Source organism: Apodemus sylvaticus, chromosome 9, assembly GCF_947179515.1.
Source record: "Apodemus sylvaticus chromosome 9, mApoSyl1.1, whole genome shotgun sequence".
Classification (NCBI taxonomy): Eukaryota; Metazoa; Chordata; class Mammalia; order Rodentia; family Muridae; genus Apodemus; species Apodemus sylvaticus.
In genome coordinates, this window is record NC_067480.1 from 52,823,041 (window position 1) to 52,839,995 (window position 16,955).

At 35.9% G+C, this 16,955-nt stretch overlaps 1 protein-coding gene across 4 annotated transcripts in view; it reads right to left on the reverse strand.

Annotated features, from left to right (window-relative positions):
• Abi2 (abl interactor 2) overlaps positions 1 to 16,955 on the reverse strand; it is a 72,247-nt gene that overhangs the window by 34,089 nt on the left and 21,203 nt on the right. For all 4 annotated transcript variants that reach the window (XM_052192674.1, XM_052192672.1, XM_052192673.1 and 1 more), the window contains exons 3-4: positions 8,242 to 8,418; positions 1,288 to 1,385 (exon numbers count right to left, since the gene is read on the reverse strand). In XM_052192674.1, the coding sequence (XP_052048634.1) occupies positions 1,288 to 1,385; positions 8,242 to 8,418 (275 nt within the window). The remainder of the gene's footprint in view (positions 1 to 1,287; positions 1,386 to 8,241; positions 8,419 to 16,955) is intronic.

Here is a 16,955-nt window from a genome sequence, read left to right on the forward strand (position 1 = left end):
CTTCAATTTTACTGGACACTTGATAACAATCTTAACTTAAACCTTAACAAATTCCCTTAGGCGGCACCCCCCCACACACACACACACACAAAGCAAACACTCCTCTGAAGCCAGCACACTCTACAGCTGTTTTCACACACTCTCAAGTCTAAACCTTACTTGACCTCTTAGAGTCTTTCCTCTCTGAGAACAAAAAGATCATTTCAGATAAACTGAATTATTCTAAACTGAATTATAGGTACAAACTTGGAATCCCAGCATTCTAAAACTTGAGGGAGGGGGATCAAGAGTTCAAGGCTGATATAGATTCCATTATATAAGGCCATCCTGGCCTAAAAACAAATACAATAAATTCATTAATTAAAACCATTCTATTCCTGGTTGCACTTTTATGTTTTGTTTTCCACTGGTCAGACCGTATCTGTCCAATACTATCCCCCATCAACTCGCCTCTGTCCCCTCCAAATCCAAACTGCTTGACTGAGTTTTAAGGTGGGAAGCGTTTTTTTGCTCATTTTCTTCTTGTGCTTTCTTGGTTGTTTTTGTTTGTTTGTCTGTTTTTTTGGTTTTTTTGTTTTTGTAGAAATTATCACAAAGAAAATGGTTCTGAAAGCATCTTGTCTGATACATTTCTAAAAAATCCAGTTTGTAGTACAATGACCCTGGAAAGTTGACAGAGGACAAAATACCACTCCCTGTACAGATGAAAAGAAAAAACTAAATGTTGACAAACTGACTAAAGAACCATAGAAGATACAGTAGAGTTAAACCAGAAGCTCTGCCAACTGGCTTCTGGATGACAACACCCCCTGAACCCAACGCCAACCATAAAGCTAGGGTCCGGGGCGAGGAAGACGCCACGCTTGCTTTCCTTCCCTCTGTCAGGATCAGTAAAGCAGCTAACTCCAGAGCCCAAATCAAAGCTCAGAAATAGCATAACAAATTAAGCAGAGTATTATAATCCACATAGCCTCTTGACAAAGATAGCCTGATAAATTCAACTGTAACATAAACAAATTGTTAAAACTTTCAAGAAAAAGTTAGATTTCACTTTTTCATTAACCATGACTTTAAGCTAGGATTTTGTCTTGATATCTTCACTACAAAAAAATCATATCTACACAACCACTTTTAAAGTACAAAGTATCAGAAAAAAGTTACACATAAAAGGTAACATTACCAAGAAAATATTCTCTCTACAATTTACATAGATGCTGTTGGTTTTTTAACACAGCAGTATTTTTTTCTGTTGTTTTTCTAAGGTTTCTTATTACTATATATACTCACCCAAGTGTCCCCTTCCCTGACATAGGAGGACTTGGGGGCTTCTGAGTTGGAGGTGTTGTGCGAGGCAGTCCACCCATTTTCATATTCTGGGTACTCACCTAAAACAATGTTGGAAAAAAACATAACTTATCTTCTATGCAGTGAGATTAAGTGTTTTTGGGAAAATAAAGAGGGGAGGTTTAAATAAGAAAAAGAAATTAGCGGCCATGCAATTTGTATGCAATTCCTACTCTACTATTCTGCAGTTGTACTCAAAGGACTCTTCCTAATAGTATTTTTCAAATTATTTTAAACTTGTATGTCAAAAATTTATTTGCCATTAGGCCATCACACCAACAGATCACTGGTTAGACTATGTGATATTACATTCAGCTAAAATTAAATAGTGTAATTATAAAAACTTTAGTGATAACAAAAACCTCAATTAGAAACAATAAGCCCTTTAATCAATTCTTTACGGAATCATTTTCTTTAGATAACAAGTATATCATAAACAAAATGAATTTCCAACTAAAGATATGCAACTATGCATATACTCAGTTAGTTATAACTGGAAAATAGAAAATACAGATAAATTGTATGATATACAAAGGAAAGTTCAGCTCTTTCATCTTGTCAATCACTCTCGCAATTTAGATTTAATGTTCTCCTTATGAGGAAACACCTACCTGAAAGCTGCTAGAAGTTCAAGGCATTTTCCTAAGTATCTGAAACACAATGTTAGGGCTGAGGTAACCCATCACTAAGAACACAAAAGCCACGTCACTGTGTGAGTTCTAGTGGGAATTAAATACACTCAAACCCAAACTGAAAGCTAGTTGACGTGTGAAGCCGTGTTAACAGAGTCCTAAGTCAGAGACAGACCATGACTGCATTCATATATCTATTCCCAACTGAAATTTCAAATAAAAAAAGATGGGCAATATGGGACCAATGTCATCTAATGAATATGTCAATGCTTACAGAGAAACCCCTAAAAATCCAGTTATAAGGAGTCAGTAAGGAATATAGTACAATGCAAATTCACATTGTTTGAGACCAATAGGTTAAAATACTATTCAAAAAGTAGATTCATGCATGCTCTTTTTAAAGTCCCTATTATTTTGCATTGCCATCTTCACAACACATTTACAGAAAGAATCTCAAATTTCTCATACTATCTTCAGTTATAGTTACAACATGAAAGAGTAAGATATTATACCACTGAAGTTGGAACAGATTTACAACATATATATGTATATATATATACACATATATACATATATACATATACATACATACATATAAAGCTTTAGCCAGCCTGAAACTAACTATATATATCAGGCTGGCCTTGAACTCACAGAGATCAGCCTGTCTCTGCCTCCCAGGTGTTAGGATTAAAGGCTGTACCACCACACCTGGCCAATTTTAAAATATAAATTTTGTGAAAACAAATCTTAGTTATGTCACATAGTACTAAAGCTGTCAAAATTAACTCTGACTTCGATGGATTTAAGTTCTAAAATAATAATTGTTAACTATCCAAAAGGCAAGAAATAAAATATCAAGCACTTAATTCTTCAAATGAATAGCCCAGTGAACAAGTTGTGTGTGATGTTAAAACAATCTTTAATGTTTTGAAATGTCATTATTTTTAAAGTAAAGCATTTGTGTGTAATCCTTTTGCTGTTGCTTTTAAACAATAAATACAAATTATCAAGTAAGAAATAAATTATCCTTGCTATCTCCCTCTTAATAAACAGAGGGTAAAGGAATTTTATCTTTAAAATGTCAGAAGACACTTTCAAAAAAAATCAATTCACTTTTGAAGAAAATTTTGTAAGTAATATGACAAATAACCACCATAGCTTTTAAAAACTGCATTATCTTGATTTAATGATACCACAAGATTTGAGTAGTAACCAAAGTCCTTTAAGCTCAACCTTAAACAACACAAAACCCAAAGTTACCGTAAGTGATAGGGAGAAGTGAACCAAACACTAAACTACAGTTTAATTTGCTAGGAACAGGAAGGAGAGGAGCAAGAACAGAAAAGGAATAAAAGAAAATTTTATTCTATACATGGGTTAGCTAAGACATTTGAAAATAACTTTCCAACTATAATTTATTTTTAATTCAATTTGTACAGTGCTCTTATTTAAATTGCAGTACCTTCTCAAAGCCTTAAAATCTACATACAAAACTCAAAAAAACAGTAAAGTGGTCTATAAAAGGAATATATATATATGTATACACATACATATATGCATATGTGTGCATATATATATATATATGAGTCATGTTTAAAGGGAAAAACCATCTCTAAAAAATTATTTTTTTATTTTTTTTTAAAAAGTAGTGTGAAAAGAAATTGTTAAGGGAAGGTGGTGTGTGTAACTTTTTCTAAGACGTAAACAAATGTCTATTCATCCCAGATATGGCATATGGTAACAACAAGCTGAAAAGGAATTTCGTCCAAATCTGGCTTGATGACTGATGAATTTAGTGGGAGTTACTTACAGCAGCATGAGGGAGGGATTACTTACAGGAGCCTGAACCACTTACAGGCAACTACACCATCTACCACTGTCCGCAGACACTGTTAAACACTTGCATATCCTTAGGGAGGACAAGGACCTGCAGAGCTATCTCATGAACTATTCCTCGAGCTCTCCTCAGCATTCCAAGAGAGAAGTTAGTAAGCCTTATCTTCTGAAGGTCTCATATAGATGGATAAACATTAACTGCTTTAAGTCAAGGTGGTAAGAATGTTTCACAAAGAAATCTGAGCTAAGTGGAAACAAAAGGGGCAGGGTGAAAGGAGGGAGTAAGAAAAATGAAAAATTATAGGCACATCTCCTAATAACTTCAGCACTTGGAAATTGAGACAAAAGAAGCAGGAGTTCAAGGCCAGCATCGGCTACACAGTGAGTTCAAAACCAGCTTACACTATATAAGACACTAAAAAGAAAGGCTCGGGGACTAGATGTAGAATTCAGTAGTTAGGTCCATACTTAATATGCTCAAAGCTCTAGGTTTGACAATCTTTTTTTGTTTGTTTGTTTGTTTGTTTTTGTTTTTTTTTTGAGACCAGGCTGGCCTCGAACTCAGAAATCCACCTGCCTCTGCCTCCCAGAGTGCTGGGATTACAGGCGTGCACCACCACCACCCGGCGACAATCTTTAAAAAAAAAAAAAAAAGTTTAAATACAGAAGGAAAGAAGGATTATGTATAATTTGTATCTATATATGTATTAGAGGAAGGGGAAAACAGGCCAAGTCCATAATTTCCTATGCAACATTATCCTTCTCTATAGAGCCATATACTGTAATTACTACAGTAGTACAATCCTTTGGGTTTCTGCTGTGAAACTTTCTGGTTCTAAGGGGAAAAAACAAAACACAAAAAAACACTGAGGCATCTTCTCTAAGCACAGTTCCTGTGAGATCTCCCTAGGAAGCCCCTAGAGGACCTATTCTTACATGAAACAGACCTTCAAGGTCAAGAGAGAAATACTGCACACCCTAGAGAAAAGCAGTATGGGAGACTGGCCCAGGCAACAGGCTAACCATTAAGAACAAAAGATCTATTTCTTATTTTATTTAATATTTCTGGACACTGTTACCACTTAATAGGTTAACAGAGCAAGAACCAAATTTGAATACTGACTGCTTATTCTTTAAGTCTAGTTCACTGTAATTTAGTCATTTTAAACAGAATAAGCCTTCCCACAATTCCACATTCCTGGGTTACCAGCAAGGTAAGAGTTTGGAGCCTTTTTTCAGTGACTTTATTTCCTTTTTCAGAACCATCTGCCATAACCAGGCAAAATTTTTGTGGCCATAGTTAATACTAAGTAATACAGTCATTTTATCTCCTGATTATCACTGACTACACTGAAGATATGGCAAACTGCAGAGCAACAAGAAAATAAATATCTGAAAAGAAATCAGAAACTTGGCTAATAAAGAAAAGGAAATGCTGCCAGGCAGCAGTGGTGCTTTTAGTCCTAGCACACAGGAGGCAGAGGCAGGCAGATCACTGAGGTTGAGTTTGTTGTATGAGAATTTCTCTATATAGAGAAAGTTCCAGGACAGCAAAAGAAACCCTGACTTGAAAAAAACAAAAAAACAAAAAAAAAAAAAAAAAAGAAAAAAGAAATGGTGATGAAGATCCTCTTAGTGACACTGTATTTGACAGGCTTTTTTCTAAAGATTTATTTATTTATTATATGTAGCTGTCTTCAGACATCCCAGTAGAGGGCATCATATTTCATTACGAATGGTTGTGAGCCACCCTGTGGGTGCTAGGATTTGAACTCAGGACCTTCAGAAGAGTAGTCAGTGCTCTTACCCGCACAGCCACCTCTCCAGCCCTTGACAGGCTTCTTGCATTACTCCAAATGCTTTTATCATGGATCCTTCTCTGAACAGTACCAGTTTTGTTTTGGTTGTGTGGGGTTTCTTATTTGGTTGGTTGATGGGTTTCTACATTCTAGGCAAGTGTTCTAGCACTGTGCACTTAATTTGTATTTCTTAAGCATTATCATGAACTTTGGATGCTATATATACAAATAATATTCACTTTTAAAAAGACAGTGAGATTGTGTTGAAATATATTTTACACAAACATTTTAAAAAGCCTAATTCTTTTGTAATATGTACTGCAACTTAAAAAAAAGGCATTATGACATGATATATTTTGCTTCTCAACGTTTTAATCGGGAGTCAAAAGATAATGACATGTTGTTAACAAACCATATAATCAAGCACACCATTTATAGAATAAAAGGTTATTACACAGGGGGAGGGTTAAATAGAGCATATTAGTTGGCCCTCCAATCAATAACAAAATTTCAACATTTATAAAAAAAATCTAGCAATTTCATCTCATAACACTTTATAGCAATACAATTTATATTGAAGTTTCACAAAAGCACCCATTCACTCAGCAAATACTTGAAATACTAACACCTAACGTGTATTTGGTACTGTTCTAGGCACAAAGAACAGGGCAATGAACAAAATGACCAAAAATATCTACCCTCAGGAAACATGAAGACATGCAACAAGGTTGCCAGACCTGAATAAATAAATAAGGACTAATTTGTTGGTTTTAAAAGGCCAAATGCAAAATATCTCTTTACTCCCCATATGTAATATTCTATATAAGAACATAGAATGGAAATCCAGCCCTGGAATCTCTTACCTTAAATCTAAGCAACCACTTAATGCATAAATGGAGCAAATAAAAGAGGTAAGGAAGAAAAGCATTGAAAGGTTAGTTGGAACTTCAGGATGTGAAGACAAAAGAAAGAAAACAAAGAAAAACAAGTTAAGCAATCAGCATTAACAAAATAATGTTTCAGTAGATCATAGAAAGAGTGGTTAAAGCAGATGTGTCATGGACAGGAGTTTCGTTGATGGTATAAGACACTGTTTTATTCCAAACTTTAACTCCTTTAAACAGTTCTTTAAATTAGCAAACACTACAGTACAAACAACACAGGCTAGTTTCCTAAAAGAAAAATATTTTAAGGATTAAAAAATAATTATACAAAAGAATCACCTTTTATTATATAAACAGGCAAACACAAATCTTTTATATTCCAAGTATCTTTTGGCAACAGATCCTGGTAGCAGCCTATAACATTCTATTAGCAACTGTTGGTCTTCAACAAACTTTCTCCAAGTTAAAACATATTACAGTTTAATTATCTATTTAGTTATCTAAGCATATAGTTTAATTATCTATTTAGTTACATATCCTATTTTAATATGCTTTAATTAGTCATTAAAATATATATAAGAATCAACTGTAAAGTTAAATATCAAGTTCCAGATAATAACGCTTTTTCAAAACTCTGAGTAAGCCAGGTGTGGAGGTGCACACCTTTAAACCCAGAACTCTGGAGGCAGAGGCAGGCTGATCTCTGTGAGTTCAAGGCCAGCCTGCCCTGCACAATGAGTTCCAGGCCAGCCAAGGCCAAAACAATGAGACTCTATCAAAAGAAAAAGAAAAAGAAAAAAATTCAAAAACCAAAAAGTCCTCTAAAGTAAAAGTTGTTTTATAAATTTAGACTGAATATTTTATTTTTACAAACATTAAATTAAAATTTACTTATTTCTTGCTAAAATGGTGGTATACATTTTAAATAGGCTTATATTAGAAAAATATCATCTATATGAACTATATAGCTGTAAAGTAGGTACAGAATTATTAAAAGTCATACTTAGGTAATTTTTACAATCACTACTGAAATATAAATTGTAAATAATGTACTTAGCTGAAGCTCTGAATGGTCTCTTAAATGCAAAAATCACCTCACTAGAAGTACACTCTTCCCACCTAGAGCTAGCAGGTGCTCTGAAGTGCCAGTGCTAGAGCGCAGGGCTGTGTGTGAGAAAGCTCATGCTCTACCACTGAGCCACATTCCCAATACTACAGAGCTGTGGTGATGGTACTGCATATTCATACTAGATACACAAAGGATCTTTAAAAGATGGCCGAAATATAAAATGTTATAAATTTAAAGTCACCAGAAATAAATTTACAATTAACTCCACTATTCTCATCCAAAAGGTTGAGATAAAATTATTCTAGAAAAAATTTCAAATTCATATTTAGCAATATATGCTGTTTTGAAAACTAATGCCAAAAGTCTGCTGATATATTTTTGAGATGAGAAAAACATTTTACTAATATGCTGGATGATTTTTTTCTATCATTACTAAATCATTAAAAGATTAGAACCACTATACTATATGTTAATTGATCTAGTAAGTGATTAAGCAAATCCCACTGAAAGATAACATTTGAAAGGTAACACTAAAGAAAACATAAGGATACAACTATAGTAAGCAATCTTCACAACCACAACTGTGCCATGATTTAGTTCTTCAGAAAATTCAACAAACTTTAATCTCCTAGGGCTCCATTAGAGCCTTTAGAAAGCTTGACAGAAACTAGACCTACCTTTACACCATGTCCAATGTCATCTAAGATTGTGTAATCAATAGGTTTTCGAATATAACGAACTGGCCGCTCAAGGTTGGCTGGTGCAATAATCTTATGGGTCCTTGAAGTGTTTTTATTGGTGGTCAAAATACCAATTTCTCTTCTTGCAACTTTCTCTTTATGAATATCAACTGTCTGTAAGATATAATAAAAAGAAAACAACACAAAGATAGATAGCCCTGGTATCCAAATAAATAATAATCAAATGCCTAAAGATTCAACATTCCTTCATATTCATTTCATAAACCACCTTTTCTCTAGACTATTGTCTTTATTCATTTTTAACCTAACCCAAGAGTCATTAACACATGCCTTCAAATATAACCTGGTCCACCACCTGATTTTTACAGCCCCCAAGTTAAGAGCAGAACTTAAAATGTGCATGTGTACATATTATCGTGGATGCCTCTACATATGTACACACATATAGGTACTAGTATGTGTATTCATATGGAGGGATAGATAGATAGATAGATAGATAGATAGATAGATACACATACATACATATATATATATATATATATATATATACACACACACATACATGCTTATGCACCCCAGAGGTCAACCTTGGGTATCATTTTTCATAATCTGTCTCCCTTGTTTATTTTTTAGTCTCCTTTTAGGACACAGGTCTTACTAATTTGTCTGAGCTGGCTGGCCAATAGTCCCAGGCATCTGTTTGTTTCTGCCTCACAGCGCGGAAATTTCAAAAGCATACTACACCCATCTTTTTACAGGAGCTTTGGGAACAGAACTCAAGTCCTTATGGATGTGCAGCTAACACTGGCGCACCTAAATCATTTCCCCAACCCAGAGTGATCATTTTCAACAGAAAATAAAAATAAGAATAAATAACAGAAATGGAAATAAGAAGCCAGACATGGTAGTGAATGACTTTAATTCCAGCACTTAAGAGGCCGAGGCAGAGAGATCTTTTGAATTCAAGGCCAGCTTGCTTGCTCTACATAGCAAGTTCCAGGACAGCCAGGACTATGTGGAGGAACTCTATCTCAAAAAACAAACAGAAAGAAAGAAAAAGAATAGAAATAAAAGACAAAGAAAACATTAGAGAATAGTCTTGCTATATTTTTTAAATAACCTATTAGTATAATCTCTAATATTATTTAAATACTACAAAGAAGGGACAAGACTAAAATATAAATATTAAAAATGGGGATCAAGCTGGGCAGTGGTGGCGCACACCTGTAATCCCAGCACTTGGGAGGCAGAGGCAGGCAGATCTCTGAGTTCAAGGTCAGCCTGGTCTACAGAGTGAATTCCAAGACATCCAGGGCTATACAGAGAAACCCTGTCTTCAAAAAACAAAAAAAGGGGCGGGGGGAATCAAGGGTTAGGGTCAGGGAGTGCACCATTTGCCTAACCTTTACCAGTCCCTGACTGGATTCCCAGGATCCTGGATTCCACCTCCTCCCCTCAGAAAAGTCAATCTGACAGAAAAGGGTGTTTGCTTCAGCAAGTTGCTTACATCTTAATAACAACATTTGATCACATATTTCATTAAAATTTATCAAGTGCTCACACATTCATAGTACAAATGATATTTTTATTTATATTCTTCAATTATTTGCTAACAAGTAATACACTTCTCAGGAAACACTAATGTAGCATTTCACATGAATTGTGATTTTGTAATCTATAAGTAACAAATATTTTTAAGGCAATACAACAGAAAGATAAGAATGCAAGTACACATGGACTTGAATCATCCTCGTTACTACACTGTGATGTAGACATAGCCTACAATACTTCCCCACTCTGAAATAAGCCAAACTATCTAATGTTGCCAAACATCTCCCTGAGGGTAGAATAAAAGCCAAGATCAAATACCAAAGATCTGGAAAAACTTCTGGCTTGTTTCTTACATTATTGACTTAAATAACAATTGTGACTGCCTACACTGGCTAGATTTTATATTAACTTGACATAAGCTAAAGTGATCTAAGAGAAGGCAACCCAATTGAGAAAAATGTCTCTGTAAGATCAGGCTGTAGATAAGTCTGTAAGGCATTTTCTTAATTATTGATTAATGGGGAGGGCCTAGACCATTGTGGGTATGGCCATCCCTAGACTGGTGGCCCTGGGTTCTATAAGAAAGCAGAGTGAGCAAACCAAGAGGACCAAGTCAATAAGCAGCACCCGTCTAAGGCCTTTGCCTCAGCATCTTCCTCTGCTGCAGTTTGAGTTCTTGCTCTATCTGCCTCCAATGATGAGCTGAGATAAGGAAGTATAAGTAAAATAAATCCTTTTCTCCCCAAGTTGCTTTGGGTCGTGGGGTCTCATTACAGTGAATCTTTAACTAAGACACTGCATAAGAATAGATAGTGTCGGGGGCTGGAGTGATGGCTCAGCGGTTAAGAGCACCCACTGCTTTTTCATAGGTCCTGAGTTCAAATCCCAGCAACCACATGGTGGCTCACAACCATCCCTAACAAGATCTGACACCCTTTCCTGGAGTGTCTGAGAACAGCTACAATGTACTTACATATAATAATAAATCCATAAAAAAAAAAGAATAGATAGTGTCATTAACTACTTTTCATGGTTAATTTTTTAAATGTCTACAATAAGAAAGGTTAAAAAAAAGTCAGAAAAGTATTAAATTGTATTCTTGTTACCTCAGATTGAACTGCATGAATTCTTGTGAGAAGAACCACATTTTACTTTTAGAAAAGTAGTGTGTTTCTATTTAGTGCTTGAATAAAAGCCTGTTGACAAGCATAAAACCTATTTCAGGAATAAGAAAAACATTGGTCCAAAAGATTTTGAGATTTTCAACACTCACCTACAATCTTATAATCCCAGCACTTAGGAGGTTGGAGCAAGGTCCAAGGCCTGCCTTCACTATATCCTGAGATCAAGCTAGCTCTGGGACAAGGCATGGTGGCACAAAGGCAGATGGGTCTCTGAGTTCAAGGCCAGCCTGATCTACAAAGTCAAGTTCCAGGACAGAGTAAACCTGTCTTGAAAATCCTACCTCCAGGGGAAGAGGAGAGGCAGAAAAGGGGGGTCTTGCTTTTGAACAGGGAGAGCTTGGAGGTCAATATTTAGCTAACAAGAGGCCCCCAGTTTAGATGGCAGATCTGCTAGGATTCACTACTGGAGGAGATGTATTTAGTATAGCTTACAAAATTAGAATGCTAGTTACTGCATCCAGCGATTGAGTTACCTATTGATTCCAAACTAAAAAAAGAAAAAAGATAAGAAAAGCCCGCCCACCCCAAAAAAGGCCTAAAATGCAACAAATAGCAACCATATATATATATACATATACATATATATGTATATGTATATATATGTATATATACATGTATGTGTATATATATATAATATATAAAAAACTTATATATTAAAGTAATATATAACATCAACCCACACTTAGCAACTTAAAAGGTTTTTAAGGGCTGGAAAGATAAGCAGTTAAGAGCCCTGGCTGCTTCCAGAGGACCTAGGATTAATTCCTAGCACCCACATGGCAGCTTACAACTATCTGTAGCCCCAGTTGCAGGAAACTGGATACAATATTTTGGCCTCTTTGGGGGAGTCGGTATGCATTGGTGTATAGACATACAAGCAGACAAACCATCCACATACATAAAACAAAATTTAAAAATATGTTTTAAAGGATACTGTGATGCTTATGTAAGGTACTTTTAAATATGTTGCTAATCTGCTTTTCTAGATCAAGTGCCCAGCTTTCAGTAACTTACACTTTTGCCCTCTTAACAGGACTCTGAATCTTTGAAGTACAGGTTGCATAGTAATATTTCCAAAGAATTTTAGTGGGGAAAAACTCTTCTCTTGGAATTCTAAAGTTACAAATTATATGAAAATAAATTCACTTATTTAGAACAGTATTGATAATAGTACTTATCTATAACAAGTACTTTCTCAGCTAGTAATCAAACTTAATGCAGTGCTATGCTGTAAATAGTACTACCATTGCTACAAATCCTGTTAACTAAAAATCACACACCAAAGAATACTACCACGATTGTGCAGACCTTAAATCTCTCTCTCAGAGTTTCCTATTAATTAGTTTTGCTATCCTTCTCACTGTTACTGCCAAGATGGTCTTGCATGCTGCAGGCTTCCCCACATGACGGGTCAGCCACACAGTGCCAAGAACTGGTTCATTCTGCTTTGAAGTAATCGTACCGGCTCCCAGGGCGCCTTTAAGCCTGAGCCCCAGTCCCACATCTCCTTCATAGTGTACCCAGGCACATGCTTGGACCCCAGCAGATGACAGGAAGGCACTATATAAAATATTTTTGTTTTAGCTTTATCCAGATACTGTTGTTTCCCATTACCACAGGCAATTTAATTATACTTGAGAGCTACCTCAGCAGCTCATCAGTGTAGGAAAACATCTTTAATCATTTAGTTGATTAAGCAAATTTGGTATTTTTAAAAATGTTTTAATTAACCATTTATTTATTCAAATTACAAATATGCTTCAAATTATCGATCTTCCATAAATGAATCAGTTATTTAAAAACTTAATAGGTGGCTAGTGAGATGACTCAGCAGGTAAGGGCTCTTGCCACCAACAATAATAACCTAAGGTCAGCTCCCAAGAACACAAGGTGGAAGTCTAGAATCACCTTCCACAAGTTGTCCTCTGAGCTCAACATGTGCACCTGCACCACACAATGGATGGATGGATAGATGGATGCATGTATGTTAAGATTAAACATAATGGGTATTTTTACTATTTTTTAACTTATACCCAAATAGGGGAAAGCAGTTTAGGTGCACAAATTGGTCAACTGTAAACTATAGTTACATGCCAAATCTGACCCACAGAATATTTTTACAGCCCACAAACTAAGAAGGGTTTTAACATTTTTAAAAAGTTGTCAAAAAACAACCCCACAAGAATGCACACAAGGGCATGCTGGGCAACAGACCCAGTAAGACCTTGTCCTTTAAACAAAAAATAAAAAAATGGTACACTTTAAAAACAAACAAACAAACAAACAAACAAACTACAGAGCTAGAGAGATGGCTGAAAGGTTAAGAGCACTGGTTGCTCTTCCAGAAGTCACTAGTTCAATTCCCAGCAACCACATAGTGGCTCACAACAATCTACAATGAGATCTGACGCCCTCTTCTGGCATGCAGGTGTATATGCACAGAGAGCATTACATACATGATAAATATATTAACCTTTAAGAAATAAAATAAAAAATTAAAAATAGTACAATGAGATTGGATTTTTGACCCACAAAACCTAAAATATCTACCATCTACCTTATATAAAGTCTGCCATTACTGTTTTGGAATATTTACTAAGTATTTGCTTTCAAAACATAAAACATTTTCTTTATATTACAGTAAGAGACTGTTAGGGACTGGAGACAACTCAGTGCTAGAGTACAGACTCAGAATGTAGGATGCCTTAGGCTCAATCCCTGTCACAAAATAGTATTACCCCAGTCTAGAGATCATTGAATAACTTTTATAGTAAACTGGTTGTTTTAAACATAACTCAGAAATTTTAGGAGCTATTTGATGACTGAGTGGTAAAGTGCTTGCTATAAAACAAGAACACTTGAGTTCAGGCTCCTAGGACCTTTATAAAAGTCAAGCACCATAGTATACACCTGCAACCCTGGAGCTGGGAAGTCAAAACGAGAGGATATCTGGGGCTCAATGCCCAGACCATCTGGCCAAATGCATGAGCTCTAGGTTCATCAGAGATCCTGTCTCAAAAAACAAAACACGACAACAAAAAAAACCCATACAAATGAAAAGTATGGGCTGGAGAGATGGCTCAGCAGTTAAGAGTACTAGCTGCTCTTCCAGAGGTTTTGAGTTCAAATCCCAGCAACCACATGCAGCTCACAACCATCTGTAATGGGATCCAATGCCCTCTTCTATCTTCATGAAGACAAGAGCCACTCATGTACATAAAATACATAATGAATATTTTTAAAAAGGTTCTCATTAAATAGTTGTAATCTCAAGCCAACACACCCACACACACACCTGCATATGTGCTCACATACAAACAGAATTTAATTATTGAAGCAAGTTCTACAAAATTTTAAAATTTGAGGCTGTTCTTGCATCCTACACATTTCCTTTATCAATCCATCTCTCCAATTCATGCAACACACTAAGGTGCCCTCTGACAAACACAGGATCTACTGTAGAGTTACACTCCTCGCTCTACAGGCACTGTCCTCTAGAAACACAAGTCTGAATTAAAAGGGTTCAATGCATTCATAACAACTCTGAGGTTTGCCAATTCTGACCTACTAACCTCTTTCAACTTCTACTTTCCACTTATTCCAACAGAATAGCTTATTCCTAGGAGCCTTATTAAATGTCAATGTGTAATATGCAGAAGCAGTAGGGCTGAAGGGTGGCTCAATTGAAGAAACGCTTGAGTTGTACAATCATGAAGAACATGAGTTCCACATAGCAGCCAAGTGTGGCAGTGCAATCACAGCACTGGGGAGCAGACACAAGGAGATCCCTGAGACTTGCTGACTAGCAATCTAGCCTGTAAGTTTGAGACTCAGAACATGCTAAAAAGAAAAAACTAAGGTTGGAGAACTATTGAGGAAGACATTCAACATCAACCAGTCACTTTAACGGTTTTAAAACTGCACTTTGCAATTAAATTAGCTTCCTAACATGGCCTTTTTTTTTTAAGGTAAAAGTCTTGTTATGCAGCACAAACCAGCTCTGAATGCATGATCTTCCTGCCTCAGCTTCTTCAGGGTTCATACTACAGGCATTTACCACTGTTCCCAGGAACAAGATAACTTTAAATGAACTTAAAATACAAACATGATTGTGAAAGCTATACCAACAGGCAGTCATTGAGAATTTATATAAAGAGAGTCTAAAAAGCATGATAATGTGTTTCAGGGCTAGTGATTATGAAAACTATACCAAGAGATAGCCATTGAGAACTTCTATAGATTCTAACTATGTGAGAATATGTGTTTCAATACTAAAAGAGCAAAATCTCAAATTCTACACCTATTATGATCACAGATATATATATTTTAAGATTTATTTTATGTATATAAGTACACTGTAACTATCTTCATGTACACCAGAAGAGGGCATCTGATCCCATTATAGATAGCTGTGAGCCACCATGTGGTTCCTGGGAATTGAACTCAGGACCTCTAGAAGAGCAGCAAGTGCTCTTAACCTTACTGAGCCATCTCTCCAGCTCCACAAACTATGAGAAAGTGGGCTATAAGGAAAGAGGGAAAAGTGAAAAGCTTGGGCAATAGTAAAAAGCTTGCTTTTCTGTTTCTTCTCTGTATTTTCATAAAGATGGCTTTTATTTATATCATGAGTTCAAACATCATTGTAAAGAACTTGCATATTCAAACTTGCAGTGATTGTATACTTGCAGACCCAAAGTGTATACAATTCAATGGATATCTGTACAGTTAGAACAGCCATGCTGAGGCCATGGAGTTTGCTTTGAATTTTACACTTGCACTATTAGTGACATTTTAACGTACTTATCCAACACACACACACTCCTCCCCCCCTCAAAAAAAACCCACCACAGTTAAAGCTTGACAATTACCTTTACAGATCTTTTATGATTCATATGACCTCTCTCTGCATCCTACATTCTCTGCATCCTATTATCCCCTAATAGTACCCTTTCTTGTTCTCATTATTTAACACTTATTTTAAAGTCTTACGTAAAGGTATTTTTGTAAGGTTTGCTAGTCTCCTAAACTTTCCCATTTTGCAGGTATGGCTGGTAGGTATCATTCTAGTATACATAATAGCTGGGCTAAGTGGGAGTTGAGCTCAGTAAGAGACAGGATGCCCAACATACATAAGGCTGCAAGTTCAATTCTAACACCACTGTGGTGGTTTGAATAAAAATAGCTCTCATAAAAAAATAATAATAGCTCTCATAGACACATATATTTGAATATATATTTGAAAGCAGAGAATGTTGATTAGGAGGTGTGGCCTTGTTGGAGGAAGTGTGTCACTGGGGGTGGGCTTTGGGGTTTCAAGATGTTCAAGCCAGGTCCAGAGAACTTTCTGCCTGCTGTCTATGGATCTGGATACAGAGCTCATAGCTACTCTGCAGTACTATGTCTGACTGCCACCATTCTTCCCACCATGGTAATAAAAGGCTAAGCCTCTGGACTGTAAGCCAGCCCCAGTCAAATGCTTCCCTTTCTAAGAATTGCTGTGCATACCATGAGAGCTATTCTCTTCACAGCAATAAACCACTGACTAAACCACCAAAGGGTGATTTTAAAAGCCTACTGATAGGAGAAAAAGTTAAATTAGCCACCAAGCTATTGAGTCATTATTTTAAAGCAATAAAGATACACACACAAAAAATCGGTCAAAATATTAATAAAACAAAATACCTGGGTGGCAATGGTGTACTTCTTTTTAATCCCAGAACTCAGGACATAGAGACAGGTGGATCTCTGTGAGTTCAAGGCAAGCCTGGTCTACAGAGTGAGTTCTAGGGCAGCCAGAGTGACAGAAAAACCCTGTCTCAAAAAACCAAAAATAAAATAAAATATCAAGATAAATTTTCACTTCAGGAGTTTATGTTACTGTGGCAACTAAGTGTTAATAAAATCCATCAAAATTACTTTTCAATCAAACTATAAAGATAATAACAACATCAAAGT